The sequence below is a fragment of the Nelusetta ayraudi genome, unplaced genomic scaffold (genome assembly GCF_046127955.1).
Source record: "Nelusetta ayraudi isolate G7.1 ecotype Tasmania unplaced genomic scaffold, CSIRO-AGI_Nayr_v1 ptg000048l, whole genome shotgun sequence".
NCBI lineage: Eukaryota > Metazoa > Chordata > Actinopteri > Tetraodontiformes > Monacanthidae > Nelusetta > Nelusetta ayraudi.
This window is the reverse complement of record NW_027466098.1, coordinates 9,162,028-9,184,084: the sequence shown is the minus strand read 5'-3', so window position 1 is coordinate 9,184,084 and position 22,057 is coordinate 9,162,028. Positions and strand designations below refer to the sequence as shown.

At 43.1% G+C, this 22,057-nt stretch overlaps 2 protein-coding genes across 2 annotated transcripts; both read left to right on the top strand.

The window, feature by feature from the left end:
- On the top strand, positions 1 to 5,272 carry kcnk20 (potassium channel, subfamily K, member 20). The gene is made up of 2 exons (XM_076035851.1): positions 1 to 337; positions 4,367 to 5,272. Exons 1-2 carry the CDS (start codon positions 1 to 3, stop codon positions 5,056 to 5,058), a joined length of 1,029 nt encoding a protein of 342 aa, XP_075891966.1. The 3' UTR covers positions 5,059 to 5,272.
- A 1,510-nt stretch (positions 5,273 to 6,782) lies between these two features.
- calm3a (calmodulin 3a (phosphorylase kinase, delta)) lies at positions 6,783 to 13,449 on the top strand. Its single transcript, XM_076036139.1, has 6 exons — positions 6,783 to 6,991; positions 10,480 to 10,510; positions 10,840 to 10,983; positions 11,106 to 11,212; positions 11,418 to 11,553; positions 11,736 to 13,449. The coding sequence occupies exons 1-6, from the start codon at positions 6,989 to 6,991 to the stop codon at positions 11,762 to 11,764; spliced, it is 450 nt and encodes a 149-aa protein (XP_075892254.1). The 5' UTR covers positions 6,783 to 6,988; the 3' UTR covers positions 11,765 to 13,449.
- Positions 13,450 to 22,057: the final 8,608 nt, after the last annotated feature.

Sequence of the window (22,057 nt, the reverse complement as noted above, 5' to 3'; positions counted from 1 at the left end):
ATGGCGAGGGAGAACTCCTGCTGCTGTCCGTCTCTGAGCCTGAGCAGGGACTCGGCTCGTTTCTGCTTGCTCTTCTTGCTCATCGCCATTTACATGCTGGCTGGTGCTGCCGTATTTTCCTCCCTGGAAAGACCAGCGGAGCTACTGGCCCATCGGCTCTGGGAAAGGAGGCTAAAGGATTTTAGTCAAGGGTATAATATTACCGTTGAAGACCTAAAATCTCTGCTGAGTCACTACGAGGAAGCTAGAACCGCAGGCATCCGCGCAGAAAAGGGCAGAGCCCTGTGGGACATCCCGGGAGCCTTTTACTTTGTCGGGACTGTGGTCTCTACCATTGGTAAGTCAACGGACTGTCGCCCATGTTACAAGAAAATTGTTTTGATTTTCCCTGACATAAATAATTGAAAGTCTAAAATAATAGGATGCATATATACAAAAAAAAGACAAGATCATAACCGATAAACAAACAGTCATTTAAGTTCAAGTGTGCAAGTAGCAAACCATTTGTCATACAAAACTGAGCATTTCTTTATCCATTTACCTGGAAGTTGACTTGACGTGGAACAGCGGCAACGCTACCGCTAACGGTGCACCTGGCTGCTCTTGGAGTTTTGGTCAACTGTTCTATTTCAGGGAAACTAGAAACACCCGGTCAGTGGCACTGATTCAGCTCTCCCCATTGCAAAGCAATGAAGTGTACATTTTTTAACTTATTATCATAGGTATTATATATTATGATTTTGGTATTATCAGTATTTTGTTTCTAACACGGTGAATCTAGATTTGCACATTCCAGTTTCTAGAATAATATTTGGTGAAAATGCTTTTTAATACTTAATATTAGCATGCCATACAGTGCCATGATTATTCAAACACTGAAACAGAGTCAGTCAGACAGAGGTCAAACAGCATACCTCTACAATATTAACCTGAATAGACATTAGGAAGCATTCATCTTTATACATTCATGGAAAGATCTACAAAAGTATTTTCAATTTACACAACATCAATATTACAGCAGGACCTATAGAGGATACATATGAGCCAAGATAAGGCTTACGCTCAGTTTACAACCTCCCAGTTATATCTGCTATCTTCTGTCAATTTCTGTTACTGTGGAAACTGTGACTCAGACAGCTCCCAGCCCACATCCATTTCCTTGCAGTATTTGCGGACTGTTGCTTGACACCTATGGGAACTTATTTTACTGCCTGAAAAATTTAATGGATCCGTTCACAGTAACATGATTGCTTCCAGAAACACTTTACCTCATTGCAGCTTCCTTCCTTTCTTCCTCCCCTGACGCTGTTCCTGAAACATTTAACGAACAATGCAATCTGTGAAAATTATTTTTAAAACGTGACCATAAGTGGTTTGGTTGGGGTTTTTTTGTACACTTCCATCCATCTATCTTCCATCCTGGCTTCCTCCTGCACTAAGGATGGCGGGGGTCTGTCTTGACTTATCCCACCTATGAATGTCAATCCCTGTTTTATAAGCTCTCATTCAGTCTGACATCTTTTTCAAACCGGGGTGAAAATCATAAAACCACCTTCTGGATTATGCAGATTTGTGGTGGAACAGTATATGAGGGAATCAAATGTAAATACTTGCGTGAGTGAACGCACAACAATTATTTCATTTTAGAGTATTTTTGTCCATCTTTTATGCACTCTTCCTCCTGCACTCAGGGTTGGCAGGGGTCTGTTGAAGCCTATTCCAGCTGTCATGAGGCGAAGGCAGGGTTACACCCTGGTTCATCACAGGCCCACAAAGAAAGATAAACAACCTTTCGCACTCACATACACACCTACGAACAATTTAGAGTTTCCAATTCACCTCACATGCATGTTTTTGGACTGTGGGAAGAAGCCGGAGAACCTGGAGAGAACCCACGCATGCACAGGGAGAACATGCAAACTCCACACAGAAAGGCCCCTAGCCCGGGATTGAACCCACTACCTTCTCGCTGTGACCCAGCAGGGCTAACCACTGCATCGTGGGTTCAATTGCCTGGGACCTTTCTGTGTGGAGTTTGCATGTTCTCCCTGTGTCTGCGTGGCTTCTCTCCGGGTTCTCCGGCTTCCTCCCACATTACAAAAACATGCATGTCAGATAGAGACAAACCACCATTGGCTCTCTCATACACACTCGCCTATGGGCGATTTAGAGTTTACAATTCACCTGGAGCAGCGGTTGCAGTTTCCCACATAAGACATTAAATGTGTGACGTTGCATCTGAAAATTTGCCAGCTACTGTCGGTCCGAAAATGTAACGCTCACAATTCTGTCCCACCAGTCGTGACTCCTCGTTCGGATCCATCTACATCGTTTGGGTGCCGCGGCTATCAGAGTAGAGACAAAAGCTGCATCCCTCCTTCATTCCATCTTTTTCTCCTCTTTAGTCGGTGCTCGAGAAGCATGAGCTGGCTTTGTCCACGACGTCTGATAATGTGGACAAGCTCAAGGAGAAAAAAAAATGAGTGACTCAAACATGTTGAGTGACTTTTGTCCGAAATAGTCTGTATTGTGTTGATATAGTCCGCAGACAAGGAAGTTCATTCTTATTCTTTTCCCGGTAAACTAGCCTCAATTTTGTGCTTTACTGCCCCCAGCGGTTAAAAACAACAAGCACTAGGGGGTGGGTGTGATCCGATCACAAGTGGTTTGTCTTGCCGGGTGGGAACAGATGTGGTCAGAGATGTCCACTTGTGATCGGATCACAAAAACCACTTGAAGTGACTACATGGGAACAGGACCTTATGGCCCTGTGATGAGCTGGCCACTTGTCCAGGGTGTCACCCTGCTTTTGTCCTATGCCATCTGGGATAGGCTCCAGCAGACCCCTGTGAGTCAGAGAGACTGTGATAAGCGGTTTAAAAAAGGAAAATGAAAAAAATAACTGACACAAAGGTTAAGTGAAATAGCGTCAGGGGATATTAGATCATGTTCAAAACAATGAATCCCGAACTTCCCTTAAGAATGACTGTATTTCCTGTACTTCCTGTTCCTGTACAGCTACCGGGTCAAAAAATGATTTTGTCGGTCAAATAAAGTTTGCTGCAGTTACACTGACAGCTGAGTAAACTGACAAAGTAAACTAAGCAGTAGGTAAGTGATTCGTTTTTATCACCACAGGTGCCACACATATCCTCCTTCCTTGTCCTTCTTTGCCATGAGAGAGGATAGACTGGGTCAAACCACAAGTTCCTCTGAAATGATGACTTGTAAACTTCTAAACTTCTAAACTCCCCATTTAACGACATTACCAGGCAGGCAAGGCTACATCCCCCCCTTCACATTTACTGTGAAGAACACCAGAACACCACAGATGTTAAAGGAAAAGGTCATGAGTGTGTATCAAATTATGGTCAAGTGTAAACGGACAGGAGAGTTGAGAGTTGAGAAAAGGCGATATCCTCTGTCGGAATCCGGTCATTCATTTCACTCACCCTTTGATGTCAGTTAAAAGGAGAAGCCATGACCGCCAGTGCATCAAAAGAGGATGTTTTTCTTCCCCCTTCCATGTCGCGTCTCAGTGCCAAATTTTTATGGTTGCTAGTTTATTTCTGGAACTCCTCCACTTAGCATGTGAGGAGAAGCACGTAAGTATTTACAAAGGTCAAAACATTAATCATCAAGAGGAACAGGTATCAATTTATGATCCCCTTTTAATTCTGTTTCATGTTCTCTTTTGATATGACATTGTTACTTTTAACACAAGCGCGTGAGACTTAGAATCTTCTAAAGGTGAGAAGACATATCGTGAAAAAAAAAAAAATGTCAATGTCAAACCCCGTTGTAAAAGCTCCCATTCAATCTTACGTCTCTTTGAAACCAGCTTCAGTGCCAGCGTGAAAATCATAAAACCCCAAGCAGATCCACTTTCTGGGATAATACAGATTTGTGGTGGAATAGTGGTGGACCTGCGAAACAAAAGGAGCTAAATATGTAAATACAAGTGAATGAACGCACAACAATTATTTATAACTTTAGAGTATTTTCAATCTTTACATTTCCTCATACACTCAGGGTTGCAGGGGTCTGTTGGAGCCTATCCCAGCTGTGATGGGGTGCAGTTTATCGCAGGGTCACACTCACACCTACGAACAATTTAGGGTTGACTGCCAAAAAATACATGTGTTTTTAATTAGATTTTCCTTTGATTCCCTCGCATCACTCATTGAACCTTCAAACCGTTAAAACTCAAAACACATATTAATGGACTGGAAAGCCTTATTGGAAAGAGGATTTTTTTTATTTCTTTGATATCCCAAGCTTTTGTGTGATGTTTAACCAAGAAAGCAAGAAAGCCTGTGTGAGGATGGTGACAGATGTGACCTTTAACCTAAAGTGTCTCTCACAGGATTTGGAGTTTCAGCACCCTCAACTTTACCCGGAAAGATCCTTCTTGTTCTCTACGGGTTGGTGGGTTGCTCGGCTACAATACTCTTCTTCAATCTCTTTCTGGTGAGAGTCAGAGCGTTGCTCACCCTGCTTTTATCCTGGTGCCACGGGAGGAGAGCCAGAAACAGTGGCCCGGATGTGTCGACCGGCGGCGGTACCAGACCCGAGGCGTGGAAGCCATCCGTCTATCTGGTGGCAGTCATCCTCTTTGCTGCTGCCCTGCTGGTTGCGTGCGGGGCTGCGTCCCTCTATTCGGCCATGGAGGGCTGGACTTTCATAGAGTCCCTCTACTTCTGCTTCGTGGCGTTCAGCACAGTAGGATTTGGGGATTTTGTCAGCGGCCAGAGAGCTCAGCACCAGAACATCCCAGTGTATCAGGTTGCAAACTGTCTGGTGATGCTGTTCGGGGTGTGCTGCACCTACTCCCTCTTCAGTGCCCTCTCCTTGATCATCAAGCGAGGACTGAACTGGATGCTGAGCACACTGGCGCCGGTGCGTGGGAACGTGTGCTGCTACAAGTCACAACTCCGAACACTTTCCAAATGCTGCACCTCAGAGCCGCAGCTTACTTACCCGTGCTGCTCGGAAGAAAACACACTGCAGAGTCAGCAGGTGCCTGCGCTCGTGTTCTCAAGCCACACTATGGTGTAACACTGCTGCAAGCAGAGCCAATCGTGATAAAGGCCATGCCAAAAACTGTTCAGCATTTCCACACAGTGCACTGGAATTACTAAACAAGTTGACTTCCTTTGATTGGAATGTATTTTTCGGATCAGTCATTACCTTCCTGTGCCTTCCTGCAGTGACATATTCACTCCTCATTGCTCGTAAATAAACTGCAACATTCCGAATTTCTGGAGGATGTCAACTTTTTTATTTGAATGTTTGCTAGTAAATTGAATTAATTAATTCCTGTTAAAACACACACACACACACACACACACACACACACACACACACACACACACACACCGAAGGAGCATGTGTCAGTGATGACTCCATAATTGCAATGTCTATTGTAATTTTCTTGGCATTAGATTAAAGGCAACATTTTGCATCAGGAGTGAAAACATCACTGTTGATGCAACAACAATGGAAGAGTAATTTGCAGATGGAACATAAAAGAAGAATTTTTTTTTCGTCCCACAATTTTTTTCCTTCCCCCTCTTTGCAAATGTGATAAATAAGCTTTATTTCTTTTTTCTCCCCCCCCCCCCCCGTTTTTGGCTTCAGCAAACTACGCAACAACAACTGGACAACACCTGTACCAAGTTTGATGCTGTTGAAGTAAAGTAAAGTGATTCTTTCCCGGACACGGAAACTAACTAATGGACCGCCGCTTTTACATGCAGGAACAAGTACAATGGCTCCCTCTCTTGGTCGTCTATTTAAATTACTTCATAGAATGCACCAGTGTGTTTTTATTATTATTAACAGTTTGAGCGCACACAAATAATTGATTAAAACCATCGATAAAATTGTCTGCATAGTCTCCCAGAAGAAGTTACTTCCTATCGTAAGTAAAATTTCATTTGGGCTCATCAATAACATTAATGTTGAGAACCATGAAAGAAGTTTAATGGACGAAGGTGTTAGGGCCAGTTCTTTAGTTGAAGGGCCAGGAACAAACTGGGGCCATCTTCAGTTTACAGATGTGGTATTTATTTTGGTCAAAGGTAAAGTAAAACCAGGGCTGGACTCAGAGTGATAGAGCTCACACAGGATCTCCGTCAGAGTCAGTCCCAGAGTGAGTGACTCCTGTGTCGTTCCCAGTTATGTTCTTGGGCTGATTCTACTCAGAGCCCGTACACTTTTTTTTTTTCAATTTTTTTTTTTTGTTAATTTGGTCACATTATACAGCTTCACCTTGCATTTCAGTGATGACCTGTTGGTGTAAAACAACCTGGACTGTTGCGCTACACAAAGTCACAAAGGAGTGGTTTCTAGAAAGCCTTGGTTTGACATATTTTCTAAAAATAAAATAAAAAAAAAAAAATAAAATAAAAAAAAAAAAGTGACATAAGCAAAAGAGATTTAGCAATGCATGACACCTTCAAAGGTCCGCTGGCAAAATTTAGCAGGGTTAAATTTATGGTGCATCGTTCGGTCACTTCTTGTGTCACCTCAAGTCTGGGTGAGGGAAAGATGTGATTAGTGGAAATCGGCCACTGCTTGTAAAACCTTCAACAACACAAAGGTGTTGGTCTTTTTGAATGCCTGCCAAATTAAAAATGTATCTCGCAGCTCTAATTCTTTATACAGGTTTTAGAATCTAAAGCCTTATCCAAGGACTACCTAGATTGTAGATAGGGCTTGGATAAAGCGTTGAGTTAGACCGGCGGAAGGATACAGGAGTAACACGCATGCGCAGTGGAATTGAGGTTTCCGGGCAACTCGACCGCAATACCGGGTCAACGTATAACGGGCTGCAGTGCACAGGTGTTCTGAAACACATCGATTAACCACGGTTACTACATTTATATCCACTGGGTAACGCTTGCCAAGTGACTGTTATTTTTTTTTTGAAAAATAGAATTGGACATTTTGCTATCTCTTCGGAGCTTGAGAACTCAACCACACCATGGTAAGTAAAAGCTGCTAACGCGACTGTGAGGAGCCCTCCCAGCTAGCGGAGACGTTAGCTAGCTTAGCCAGCTAGCTTGGTTATTACCCATAACGTCGAATGCGTCGTTTTTCGGCCTAACACGAAATAATATCTATATCGAAATGTACATCCTCGTCATTAGCATTGTGTCTATATTCGCTTATTTTTCAAACAAGTAGGCGACGTGTCCAGTGCAACGTCTTCACGCGTAACATCGCCGTCATATTATCATAACGCATGTCGGTTGATTGATTGTTGTTTTGTTTTTTTAATAGTATGGTTGGTGACTCGCAAGATTGGACATGACTCGAGTGTTTTCCTTTATCAGCCCGTGTTAGGACAACTGCGCAGTAAAGGGTTGCAACACGGTGGTCTCATGAGCCTCGTTCCCTGTCTCACAGCTCTGCTGGTGATTTAAGACGGTTAAGCTGATACGTGTGCCCGGAGATACACGCTGCGTAAGGGTAAAAAAAAACCTCGCTGCTCCGGTCGAGGCTCGCAGCTGGTTTCGCCGTTTTCTTCGAGTCAGGAGTGGGCGTGGTGGCGTCGCTGCTAAAAGCGGATAGCCTCGTAAAAATAGACAGTCTAATGTAAACGTCATCTGAAAAGCCATCTCTCGTTAACCTCGCGAGCGAGCGAGCGAGCGTGTAATCTAAAACCCGGGCGAGTTGCTCCTCCCGACTACCATTTCTGACATGCCAGCCGAGACCTCGCTGCAACACGGGCAGCAGCAAACCTCCTGCAGAAATACCAGCAGGGTGCTTCGAGTCCGCTGGCCTGGCCGTGACATGCGCAACAAGCGGAAAAGGCTGTGATTCCCAACAATTGCGATTACATAAGAGGGCTGCACAGCTTGTGGAAACCGTTACTGGCGCGCACTCGCACAAACGATTTAAATCTTTATGGAGTGAAACGAGGCTTAGAGGGAAACATTGTGCTCCTGCAAAACCACCATGACGGCGTCTCTCCCTCCCCCCCTCCTCGAAGCGTATTCCGCCACAGACTGCTGGATGATCCTCTCCTCCAACCCCCCTCCTTCTGCGACTCCCTTCTCCCCGCATTGAACCAAACCATGCATGGTGCAGTAGGCCTGTCGGCGCCCGCAGTGCAACTTCCAAAATGGAACGGAGCGTATAAGAAACGCCTCTTTGTTGCTCCTCGGACAAATAAAACGCCTTTTGTGCAATAAGCGGTGCACGCCGAGAATATTATTAGCTGTCGAACAGAGCACATGACGTGTTGCAATACTGATTTTTTATTTTATTTTATTTTCTTCTTTGTGGCTGTCATGCGCAGTGGGATCAATCCTCTGCGTTGCATAGGCGAACGCTCGCGCGGAAGCCTTTAAGCACAGTTGTGCATTGCTGTAATCCATGCGCCACCTGCTTTGTCTGCACCGAGGTGGCAACCACGGGACACAACACTCCCATGCGGTCCGTTTTGATCCCCTTCCCCTCCCCGCTTCTTTTTTCAACACCACTTACCAGCCAACACCTCCAGCACCATTAACTGACTTCAGAACATGATGGATGTAAAAATGAAATGTAATTTTATATGTGTGTATATATAGATAGATAGATAGATAGATACACACACACACACACACACACACACACACACACACATATATATATCGGATCGATAAATGCAGGGTTCTGCAGGATTCACACCTTGCACTCTGATTTTGATGGTGCTCATAGCTGCCATTCTTGCGTGCCGCTTGATCACAACCACAGCAGTCGTTTTCCAATAGTACAAACATCTGCGCGCAACAGTTGTCGGTCTACGACGGTAACGCAAACCTCGCATCTGTTCACAAAAAAAAAGACAACAGGATACAAAGAGGTGGATAGCGGTGGCGATATTGAGTGTGCTACATTGGTGACCCTGTTCACGTCTCACTAATTATAGCAGGCACGTATATTTTAGGCTGCAGAGTATTTATACTCGTCCCTCATCGCTTTCTCAGCCTGAAGTGGGCATGTTGACTGACTTAGACAGGCACACCGGCACTCAGGAGGATGGTGGAGTGACACTTTAAGAGAAAAAAAAAAGTTAAATAATTGATACCATAGGCAGTTATCACCGTCCACACTTTGCAATGTAGTCACTTGTGAAATATATAGTGGGGGTGGAGTCGGGGTGCATTTAAAACATCTCCTGCATACACGTCTGTAATTTTTACTTTTTAAATTTAAGGCTCAATTTGTCAGATTAACGCTACACATCGTATGTTTTGTTCTGTTTTTTGTTCGATAAGTAACTCAAAGTAAATAACGGTTGTTGTTGTTTCCATTTACTCATACCATCTATATGCACATAAGATTGAGTGCAATAGTTCAGAGGTGGCCTCATTACTTCAGCAGCCATCCATCTTCAGTAGCCCGGGACGTGGATCTACTCAGGATTTGGAGATTGCACCATTACGTCACAGTTCATATAAGAAAGATTTGAGAAATAATCAGAAATAAATGATGAACACGAACCATCGTGGCAATAATCTCTCTTACCATTCGAAGCAGTTGGCCTTTAAATAAAATACATCGGTGCATTATAGTCTCTATTTTAGGCACCTCGCTTCTTATCAACAAGACACAACGTGTCAGCCGCTCCAAATGACTTTCTACTCGTTAGCGAGGCCATAGAAAGTTAGTTCAGCTGTCGGATGATATCACAGTCTGTTTTGCATTTGCTCCGCTTGGAGTGCATTTGCATTAGCGTGGATTTGTGTAGGCTGTTTACACAATGCAGTCTGCCGCAGGGGGTTCTCCTCAGGCCACGGCTTTTATCTCTCTACTCATCTTGTGTTCGGTGTGTCGTCTTCTTTACAAAGACCTGCAGCTGTCGTACTCGTGTGATGTAACTGAAGACAATCCCCTTAAAACATGACCTAATTATTGCTCAACTGAAAGAAATCGTTACGTTTAATGTGTCCACCGCGGTTGTAAAACTTAGTGTTGGAACATTTTCACACTGGGCCTTATTGTGCAGGGGCTTAGCGCATGTTTCCAGTGCACAGTCATAGAATGCAGTGGTCTTTGTGGTCGTACGAGGGATTTAAAGATATCACAGTATTGCTTTGGGGCAACCAAACATGATTTTCAATGCTGTTTCATTGCGTGTGCAATGTTTTCAAAGGAAAATTGCCAGGAGCTCAAAACAAGAGTCGACAGCAGCGGGAAAGAGCTGCTTTGATTTTGACAAAGGATATTTTCCTTTTTTTTTATCACCATAAAAGCAAGCTCCTTACAGATGTGGCATTCATAAGGGAAATAAACTGGCTTTACATGGGTGTTACATTCACCACCATCAATCATTGCAGCAACACAAGTGTCCACACCTTTTATTCTAAGCGTGTCTCCAAAACCCCAAGCTGATTCTTTTTCCTGAATTCTCGCTACTTCAAGATATTAAGTGTTTGTACTCTGTGATTTATTCTTAGTCAATCTTTCTCTTTCCATTAACAGGCCGACCAGTTGACTGAGGAGCAGATTGCTGGTGAGTTTTGTCAAGAACCAAAAGTCAGAAACCTCTGGAGACTTTATTTCAAGTAGAAAAATGTCAAATCAAGAACAATTACATTTCAGTATTCGCTGTAGATTTTTCTATAGATAGATTTTTCTTATTTCTTTTCAACCTGGCTTAAATTTTCCGGTGGTTCCAAATTGATTTTACACCTCAAGTGATTGTAAAAAAAAAAAATAGTTCATCAAGTTTCGTGTGGGTGAAGGCTTGTTCCTTTCGGCGGTGGCTTCCTTTCAGCGCTCATCTCATCAACCGTCGACCGCGGCCAAGTCCCTGACGCCTCCCTCTGTGTCCATTTCCAGAGTTCAAGGAGGCGTTCTCACTGTTCGACAAGGACGGAGACGGCACCATCACCACCAAAGAGCTCGGAACTGTCATGCGCTCGCTGGGACAGAACCCCACCGAGGCCGAACTCCAAGACATGATCAATGAGGTGGACGCTGACGGTGAGGTCCAGAGTCCCGGGAACGCCTCAGTCCCCGTCTCACACGTGGAACGCAGTGCATTGATCCTGAAAGTGGCTGATTGTTGCTCGGCCTCGTCATTTCCGTTGTGTGTGTCCGTGTAGGCAACGGTACAATCGACTTTCCCGAGTTCCTCACCATGATGGCGCGAAAGATGAAGGACACTGACAGCGAAGAGGAAATCAGGGAAGCCTTCAGAGTCTTCGACAAGGTGCGTTTTCGTCGAAACTCATTTGAATCGGTTGACTGTCGCATTCCTTTTTGTCAGAAGGCATGGCTGCTCAGGCCATCCAATTGGATGACCGTCCAGTTTGAAGAAGAAGAAAAAAATGAATCTGACTAAAAATCCGATTGGCGAGCTGGTGTTTTGCGAGGGGATGGGCGGGTCACGGTAGTTCTGCTGTCGCCCCGTGCAGGACGGTAACGGCTACATCAGTGCAGCCGAGCTGCGGCACGTCATGACAAACCTGGGCGAGAAGCTCACCGACGAGGAGGTGGACGAAATGATCCGCGAAGCCGACATCGACGGCGACGGTCAGGTCAACTACGAGGGTAAGGCCACGCGCCACCAACAACCTGCATCGCATGTCCCTGAACTGAAATGTATACGAGTTAAAATAAATGAAGAAAAGTAATGTTGACGATCCGAAAGGTTCTTTTTAAAAGTCGCATCAAAAAGCCGTGTCCGTCATCCAGGCATTGTTTTTATTCTCTCTCTGTTGTTTTTTTTGCAGAGTTTGTCCAGATGATGACTGCCAAGTGAAGACAGCACTGGCTTTTTCTCATCGTTGCTTGTCCTCCTATGATCACTGTCTTCAAAAAAAAAACAAAAAAGTTAAACGATTAACCCAATTTTCTCCCCCCCCGCAACCCCCCACCTCCCTCCACCCCACCCCCAGACGAAACAAGAGGTGAAATAAATGTGATTTTGCAATTTGCCCCTTAGTATATCCAGCTACTTCTAAGGTATCTCTGTTGAACAAGCGGCAACGGGATCGTCCCTGTAGAAGTGAATGGACCAAGCTTTAAGAGGGCTGTGGCCCCCGTCCTTAAGACCAAGATTCTGCTGAGTCACCCTGCTGCTGATTAATTTAGAGGAAAGAGCAAACACTGACAAGAGGGTTGGGAAGCTCACGCTGCAGCAGCAGTTTGCCACCTCAGTATCCCCCCCCCGAACAACAGTTCAACAGTGAAAATTTGAGCGATTGCCTAAATATCCAATTGCATGCGCCACCTTTGTGGTTGGTCCCTTGTCACAACAAAGGACGGGCCCTGATCCCATGCGAGGTAGTGATCAAGCCGTGTACACACTGGAGGTATATACATTACTATATAGCTATATATCCGTAAAAAAAAATTTGTGTCACTATTGACTATTGCAAGAGTCACGGTGTAGGGTGTTCATTGTTGCTCAGTCGGGCGTGAGCATTCTGATACCATGAAGACTTAGTGTAAGAGCGCAGATGTGACGATGGTCTTTTCCTGTCGGGGGGGCGCTTCGTTGTCTCGTTGTTGATTGGTGGGCTTCAAGTCGCCTGCGGCACCGGTTGGAGACGATGGCGATGTTGTTTTATTTCAGGATGTAAAGAAGAAAAAAAAAACAACGACGACAACAACAACACACTTGATGACTGCTTTTGATACATTTGTTCCGCAAACCGATATCTTGACGATAACGATATTGATGTAACAATTTATAAGTGTGTTCTCAGTTGATGTACTGATGGCAACCCTCAGTCACCATATCTATTAATATCTATATTAGTGTGTTGTAAAAGTTTGCATTGCCTATTGGTGTAGTGAATAACCTGTGACATGTATTCTCTGCGTTTTTTGAAATGTGCCATAATACGCCTCGGGCCTCTTGCAGAAGGCATAGTCCAGCGGAAAACCTAAATACATGTGACATATAGAACAACATATAAAAGACATGCAAGATGATCATATTTGCACTTGAGTATTATCGACGTGGGTATTTCAAAGAAGAAAAGAAAAACCAAATGTCTTTGTCCCGGCTGCTACCAAGATGCTCCTGTGTTACTGTCATTTCTCACCCTAGTCGTCACCTGACCTTCGACCTGTAGTCCAGTGATTTCAATCCTCACTCTGCTTGCCGTGTTACTGAACAGAAATGCATATACTGTATATTCACAAGCACTACGTGTATGGCGAGAGTGTAACGTTAGACTGTGGCTCTTAAGATAGGGATTATAACGGGCTCCATAGCAAGGAATCGAGCTGTAGAAGAGGGCTTGGTTGGCTTTGGGCGTCTTCCGATTTCCTCCAACCGCACCGCACCGCACGGCGCGAATGCTTCTCCACTCGAGGTGTTTCAATTGGTGAGATTTAAATCTAATGTCGGAACTTAATGGTAAATGGACTGATGAACTCCAAAATGTAAAGATGTGATATATTTTCCATACATCAATAAAAACCGATTTAGCTTTACTCCACCCGGATTTCCCTGTTGTTTTTAATCCAACTATAAAGCCTCTTGCATTCTCCTTCCTCACGTCGCACTGTTTTCTTTTTCGCTGCTGCTTCCTCCTCCTCCTCCTCCTCCTCTGTGCCAGAAAGGAGATCTAATCCCAGACAGCCTTGGCCTGGGTACAGGCCAGTCTCTGTGCCGCTGCAGAGGAACTATCCTGGGCATGGGCTATATTTAGTGGCTCATCAGATCGTTACTGGAGCCTGTGGTAATCCAGGACAGCAGGGGTCACGACCTCTCACCCTCACATTCTCGGCGCAGAGAAAAGGTGCGCTCGCCTTCTCCCTGACAGACAAAGGCAGCGGCCAATGGGTTGAGGCCTAATCTGGAACAGAGCAGCGCGATTGGACGTTTCCGCGCTCTAATCGTGTGGCTAAGTAGATAAGTGAATTAGGACATGGGCGCTCATTCAGCAGGGCAAGAACAAGTGGCATATCACTAGCAGGTGTGATTATCCATCTGCGGTTGTGTAACATTTGGACAGCCTCACTGCTGTGCAGCGATGAATATTTCACAGTGCATATAAGGCATTATTATTATGCACATTAGGAGTTTGCAAGCTAACCACCGTACCACTACCTCTGGTACCAAGACAATCCTCATACTTGGATATACCGCTAAAGAAAGAAGCATTTAACCAAAATGCACTGATCACCTGTAAATTACATCTAATAGTTAAAGAGAGAGGGTGAGATTTTTGCAGGAGTAGTTCTGGTGGAAGGCATGTTTTTTGTTGATGCATCTATTTTTAGACCTTACACTAAAATGTAATTCCAGTTTCAAATGACAGTGAATTTGTGTACATAATTATTGAATTCAAATGAATTTAACTTCACTCGTTGATGGAAAAAAAAAAAGCTGAGTAGAACTGTTAAGAAAATGATGTAATTGACTATTTCCAATTAACTGCAGTCAACCCACTGCTTGGTTAGAAATTTGGTGTTGACCACTTTTCAACACTAGATGGAGCTGAACAGGTGCAGAATAGGAAAGTGAGTGTGGCTGGAAAAACACAAGACAGGAAAGTTCAGATAATGTTTTTGTGTGGAAATGAAATGTTGTTGTTTTTTTTAAATGTCATTCTGAGGGCTAATTCTAAACCAGTCAGCTCTTCAAATGCAAGTAGAAGATACGTTTGCGTGCGCGCGCATATGTGTGAAGGCACAATAATGCGATTTATTCGTGTGTGTGTGTGTGTGTGTGTGTGTGTGTGTGTGTGTGTGTGTGCGTGCGTGTGCGTGTGTGTGCGTGTGCGTGTGCGTGTGTGTGTGTGTGTGTTTGCTCTTGCGCACCACACCCACACACCATTGTGTGTTCTCCGCAGTGTAACCGTATCCCCCTCTTTGCTTGGACAACACGGAGCTTAGCATTCTTCCTCGCCGGCCTCAATATTTTGTAAACTCCGCCAACAATGATAACTGCGTGTTTTGTTTTGTTTTGTTTTTGAGAGGGGGGGGGGGGGGGGGGTAACGTGTTTGCCCTCCTGATTGAATATATATTGTGTACCCTCGTCTCGCTGAAGACAAAAAGGAACGGTGGTCCTTGTCAATGCCTGGCACCTGCTGTTTTGTGATCCATTGAGCAAAACACACAGTTTTGCTTTCCACCGTAAAGTGTTTACTTTTTTCCACATCTGCAAGATGGACACATTGAGATCAGTGGCTGTACATACACGTATGTTTGGACGGTCCTAATTTCTCTGCCTGTCAAGTTAGAAGTTGTTTTTATTGAGTGGTTTCACCTGCAAACAGTTTATAATATTATAATATACATTGCCGTTCAAAAGTTTTAGGTCACCGACTGATTTCAGCATTGAACTCCATTATAAGCAGCCTCGTGAAATTACCTACAGGAATGCTTCAAGAACATTGCATGTGCAGGAAGATCAGTCAGGATGTGCTAAACACATTATGGGATGGGTTTTTTAGAGAATGAATATCAAGTGTGCACTATATCATGACAGAAGTTGAATGCTTTAACATTGCGAAAAAGAAAAAAAAGTGAACATTTCTAAAACAAAGCTTTGTATTATAAACACACTTTGTTGTGTTGTGCTAAACCATAAAAGCGGAAACCATGCATCATGGGTTATGGCTCTTTGAAACAGCTGACTTTTAGTGTGTTCACACAGAATTTTGCACACGTGGAATTCTCTCAATCACTTTTAGTTAGACATTGGAAATAGTTTTCATTCAGCGCTGAAATGTTTATAAACTTGTTAAGCACGTCTTGACTGATTTTAGTGCTCTCATAATGACTCCAGAGCATTCAAGATCACTATTTCATAAAACTGGTTACAATGGAGTTCAATGCAGAAATGAGTCAGTGACCTAAAACTTTTGAACGGTAGTGTATATGTAATATTTTTTCTGTATATTCAACTATTTTAATGCCGTGTTACAATGACAGTAAGATTTGGTACACCAGATAAAATGGTTCCTTAAGAGCTCTGCGTTTCTGTCAGGCCTCCAGTGAAAAGAGAAGCAACACCTGGAAGGTGATTGCATGATTTATTATAATTAAGATTTCATCTGGCTCTTGTAGCTACCGTACGTTGCTAAATTATAAGCCCAATGAATACTGAAATGCTGTCAATTGGTGGTCGGCATGTTGCAGAACGGGAATGAGCTAAACATCAAGTGACCCACATTCTCTCTGCGGTTGAGGAAACTGAACTACAACAAGTTTTTCAAAAGTTGCTATAAAGTTTCCTTTATCACATCACATGTAGCCATATGTCCAGTCATTATCTGCAAAGCTGGGACATCCATTGATTACCCTCTATGACGTCTCAAACCTCTTCATCTTGAAAACTCCCATATTAGAAGTACGATATATTAAATATATAATACATTTTTCATCATTCTTCACACTTTTGCTACAACAGAAGGAAAAGTCCACAGTTCCATTCGCACAATGGATAGCATTGTTCGTCAGCTATTTAATGGTACCAAAGAACATAGCTCTGTATGTGCTTGTGGAGGTTGGCATGATCCCGAGCAGAGTTATTACAGTGCACAAGAAACGACTTGCCAGGGACGACGGGTTGACATTGTTGATGTAAAGGCTTGCATAACGACTAAACTCACTTGTGCAATGTTTGAGTCTTCCGTGTGTGTGTGTGTGTGTGTGTGTCCTGGCCCAATGGAGCACTCTCTGCCCCACTGTGCACAAAGGATTTTCATTAGTAATTTAATAAACATCCCCTAATAAGGATGCCAAAATGCCGTCGATTTAGATTAACAAATTGGAGTCAGAGTTGAAAATGGTGGCCAGTCACCCGTAGAAAATACATCAATACATCAATCAAGACATCAATAAAATCTTTTCACAGTTTTCAACTCCTGCAGAGTGATGCTGTAATCATACACCAAATGTCTGTGTGTTGGCTTCCTGAGCTGCGCTGGAACTGCCAGGAACCTCAAGTAATCTAAATTTACAGTCGCGTAAATGTTAATTTGAGATGACCAAAAATGAATTGCAAGGAAATCCGCGAGAGATTTGCAAAGAAATAATGCACATTGTGCAAATGTAACTCATACATGTTCTTCTATTTAGCACCACTTTTGTTTTGTGGGTGCCGTGACTGTGTGATTGGTTCACGTGCTATATATCAGCCATTTGTAATTTGCTATTAAAAATGTAGTGGCCAAGAGAAGAAAAATTATGTATACCATACAATTATTCTTAATAAAGTATACAGATGGAAATATGTGACATGAAAGACACAAAATGATTCTTAGCTGCTGAAACCACCAGGTGTCACAAGCTATATTCAGCTCTTGATAAGATAAAGAGGAGGACACACGTGGGGATTATATGTGTATATCGTTTGTACATACAATTCTTAACAAATCAAAAATTAACAAATATTATGGTTATTTTTAAAATACATGCAAATATTTTATAAATAAATATTGATAAAAAAAAACACCCCAAATTATTCTTTGTTGCTGTGCCAGTGGTCCTATGACTGAAGTTTGAGAAGTTTGAGTCAAACCTAGAGGCAACTGAGGATAAAGACTTGACTTAATGCTCAGTGACTGATGGAGTCGTCACTGTCTTGTACATAGTAACGAACAAGTAAACTGAGAACGATGGTTAACCTCCAACAAACCTCCCGTGTCTATGGTAATGGTGAGATAAAATCTATTAGAAATAAAAAAATGGCATGATGGCATGTTTTAAAAACAACCAGAAAGAGGAACTGTGGTCTGGATGTGAATGTGTATCTCCACTTCCTGTTTCAGCTGGATTCCAGGGATGTTTCGATATCTCACTCTTTTTCTCAGCCACTTATGATGACAGTTTGCCAAAGTGCTAGCAGATGGCCAGGACTTTTCTCTGGTTTTCTTTCTCTGGTATTTTACTTACTAGCTTCATGGTTAGCTTGTGACGTGCAACAGAAACTGGGCAGCTCCAAGTCCATACAATCATAACCATTGATTACCCAGCGTGAGGCCTTCCACCTTGAAAATGACACTCAAAGCGTCAATTTCAAGCAGGTGAAGTCTGACATGACGTCCACACACCAGGACATGACCTGTACAGACAGAGAAACTCCTAAAAAAAAAAAATCTCCTATTTTGCAGAGAAAGTATATTCAAGTTTAATTATGGTTGTAATGTCATCACAGAGGGCAGGCAGTGCAGGCCAGGCTCATTATTCCTGCATTATGGGTGCCTGCGTATCGTCTGCAGCTTCGGGGAAGCCCTGTCTATTTCTGTATGAATCTACAAAGAGACACCCCCCCCCCCTTCTTCCTCATATTAACCACAAGAGTCAGAACTAAAACAATGTCCAATGCTCTTTCCAGTGTTGAGAGAAAGTCATGCATTTGGAAACCCACAACCGTGCAAATATCACACACACCACCTACTGGGTGTCTGACATTTAGGTTTGGCAGAAAGAATTTTTTTTTTTGATTTGTTTAGATGAAATGCCAAGGAGCAGTTTTGCTGTGAGGTCATTATTATCAGGTAACTATTTACTTCTTATGTACTATAAAATCTGTAACTGTCAGAGTGATTTTATAATGACACCAAGCCTCAAAGCAATATTCTGCCCAAGACTTCTAAGTCTGTTTTTTAATGATTTCGTTGACATAAACGTACCTCTGTCAACTCCCCAAAAGGCAGTTTTGCTTTGCTGTTGATGCAGACATCTTTCTAACTTCTTGTGTCTTGTCTAAAATATTTGCTTTAACCCCAATGAAAAATAAAACCATAAAATTCTATTTCAGTTTTCAGTTTGTTCATGTTCATAATCACTCATCAGAACGTAGGAGGGTTAGTCATGGTGTCCCGCAAGGGTCTGTACTTGGGCCACTCCTCTTTAACATCTACATGTCACCTCTTGGTGACATCATTAGAAAGCATAACATCAGTTTCCATTCTTTCCATTCTTACGCAGATGACACACAGCTGTACTTGTCATTTAAGGCAAATTAGGCTCATCAGTTGGCTAAATTGGAATCTTGTCTTCGTGACATCAAAACTTGGATGACACAGAATTTCCTGTTGCTTAATACCAATGAAACTGAGGTCATTATATATGGCTCGCAAGAGAGTAGGGACAGACCCTTTGATGGACACGGTGGTCTATTTGGTACTACACCCAGTTCTACTGTGAGGAACCTTGGAGTCACTTTTGATCCGGACCTGACCTTTAATTCTCATATACAGAATGTAGGGAGGTCAGCTTTCTACCACTTAAGAAACATTGCCAAAATTCGAGGTTTTTTGTCCTTCAAAGACGCAGAAAAAAGAATTCATGCTTTTGTTACGTCTAGGCTAGACTACTGTAACTCAGCACTAGCAGGATGCCCAAATTCGTCCCTTAGGACATTACAGTTAATCCAAAACTCTGCGGCACGATTGTTAACCGGAACTAGAAGGAGGCAGCATATTACTCCAATTTTAGCTTCCTTGCATTGGCTGCCTGTCAAATTTAGAATTGAATTTAAGATTCTAGTTTTAACTTACGAAGCTCTTCATTCTCAGGCTCCTTCTTATAATTATTAAATATTAAATAATCAATATCCCACCTGGCCTTCAGTGAGGTCGGATGTGTGCTGTGACAATGATGGATAATGACTGCTTAACATTTACTGTAACCAGCTGCGGTGATGCTATCGGAGTCTGCTTCCCATTTACACTTGAGCAAGTTGACAGAGGCAGAAATTCCCTCGTCCCCAAAACATTTCACAATTCCAATTTGGAACAAACTGTGTTCATCTCGCTGATGTTCAGGGAGTTTCCTGAAAACGCTCCAGATGCTCTCTCGACCGAACGCTTGCACCACGGCGTCAACTGCTGGTACTGCTGTACGCTCGGAGTGAATGCCAGAGGGCAGCGTGTGACGACGCACTCATTTAATAAAGACTGATAGATGCCAGCATTTCTCCCAGATCTGATTTGAGAAGGAAATGATGCTGGACAGGCAACACGCATCTATCATACATGTATATCAGACAACACACACACACACACATTACATTACGTTACACTTTTTGCATCATCTTACTTCCATGGTATAGTAGTATAGTAGAGCTAGCTAACATCAGAGAGACTTTAAGTGAAGGTTCTAAAACATCCATCCTAATGTCTCTAGCTGGGTTAATATCTAAATATTTATAAGTTCAGCCTCTAATGATTGTTAGTGGACGTTACCCATGGGTGGAATTGCATTGAATGTCTCACTCAGGGCCTTGGATACGCTTGGTTACTAAACTGAAGCCACACCCACAGTTTTATGGCTTTTCTTACTGAAATTAGACCAAATCACACAAAAGAGACATTAGGGCATACTCAATGATTGATTGATTGATTTTTTTTACTAGTGATGAACACAAAAATTTAACTTGTTCGTAAAAGAAGGAATTTTGTGCCCCTTTCCATATTGACAGTAGTCCTTTTTGTGTTTTTGCAACCATTTTTGGCGGTTCCTGCTGGTCAAACAATAGAATGCAGCTTCTGTCATGTCAGAATCTTTACATAATGTCATATGGTGAAAAAGTAGGTTGAAGTGGCATCTTTTGGAACCATGTCATGTATCTAAGACGTTTCACTCCTTTCAAGGCACACTGACTGCTGGTGATGTATTTTTTTTTTATTTATTTTTTTTTCATAAAAAGACTATTTATTTTGAGGTTCATTTTTGTCCCACTACACCCGGCAACCCTCCCACCAATCCGTTCATCTGTGTATCATCAATTCTTCTTTTTCATCCCTCTGTCAATGTCACGTGTTAATGAACTTAATCTATTTGCCTGGTAAAAACCGTTGCCCCGCTGCACTTATTGTGAGCCTGTTTTTGCACGTTTACCAAGTGCTACGGACCTCAAGCCACAGCTGGTATGTACACAAGCCCGTCTGCAGGTTTACGGAAAGTGCACAAATACATTGTTTGTCTTTGTTTTGAGTGCATATATCTGCTGTTTACTGAAAGGTGGCAGCCTGGTTTGCTTTATCGGCACCAGGACTGTAAACAGCCCCTGTGCCGCGCTCGTCCAAGAGATGCTCTAATAGGTCCAGGGTGCTGGACTGAGAGATAAGAAAACAAATCTCTGTTCAACAGTTTCTAGTCTGCTAATGCCAGCCAACGACCACCAACAGCCGTGGCGAGTGACATCAACATTTCCATGTACAGAGCGTAAAACAAGAAGAAATGTGATCTCCGTGATTACATTCAAGGCTCAGATGATGCTCTTATTCCATGCAGTTATTGGCAGAATCAACAGCCGGATGCAGCACGGTTAAAATTACGGGGAGTGGAAAGAGTGAAGGAAGTTTGCAATGCGGCATTTTGGCCATTTCGGATGTTGGCTGCACGGAGACGAGAGACACCTCACCAACTTTTTCAGCAGCTTCTCTGCAGTCTGGCGCCTGACAGTGTATTTCGAGTTATGTGATGCATGCAGACTTGTCCTCGGTACAAACACAGCAGGATTTATGTCACCCAAGGCTGCACCTTTAACAAAGAAAAGGCGCCAGGAAAAAATGACCCGGCAGAGCGTCGAAGGCAAAAACAAGCAAGCTGTCATCTCCCAGAACACTGGGTCACCTTCTCCTGGCTCACTTGCAGTAAAGGTAAGAAATGTAAACTCACCTTTCTTTTGAAACCTCATGATAGGTAGCACCAAAACACACATTCAAACAGTATCTGAATACTGGTTTCAGTGACCACCTCACCATCACTGAAACTGCCTCAGCCAGTCTATTTGTTATTGTCTGCCAAGGTTTTTCGTTTGCGAGTTAATTTCCTTGATTAAAACCAGGATTACCATAAATTCCTGGAAAGCCTAGGTGGAGTGGGGGTCATTCTGATATTGATAAGCACACTAATCAAGGGTCACCTGGGGAATTTCTCGGTGGGCCAGTATGACATAGCATGCTAGGGATGCCTTATGGATGACAGATGTTGTCCTTGCTCAGCTAACAGCATCAAATGGCTCAATTGTACAATCAAAATCAACTCTTTTTAGTCTATCAACCTTTCAAAATAATGTCAAAAATTATAACTATGGGTGAGCCCCTAAGTCCAGCAGCAACTGAGTAATGAGATGAG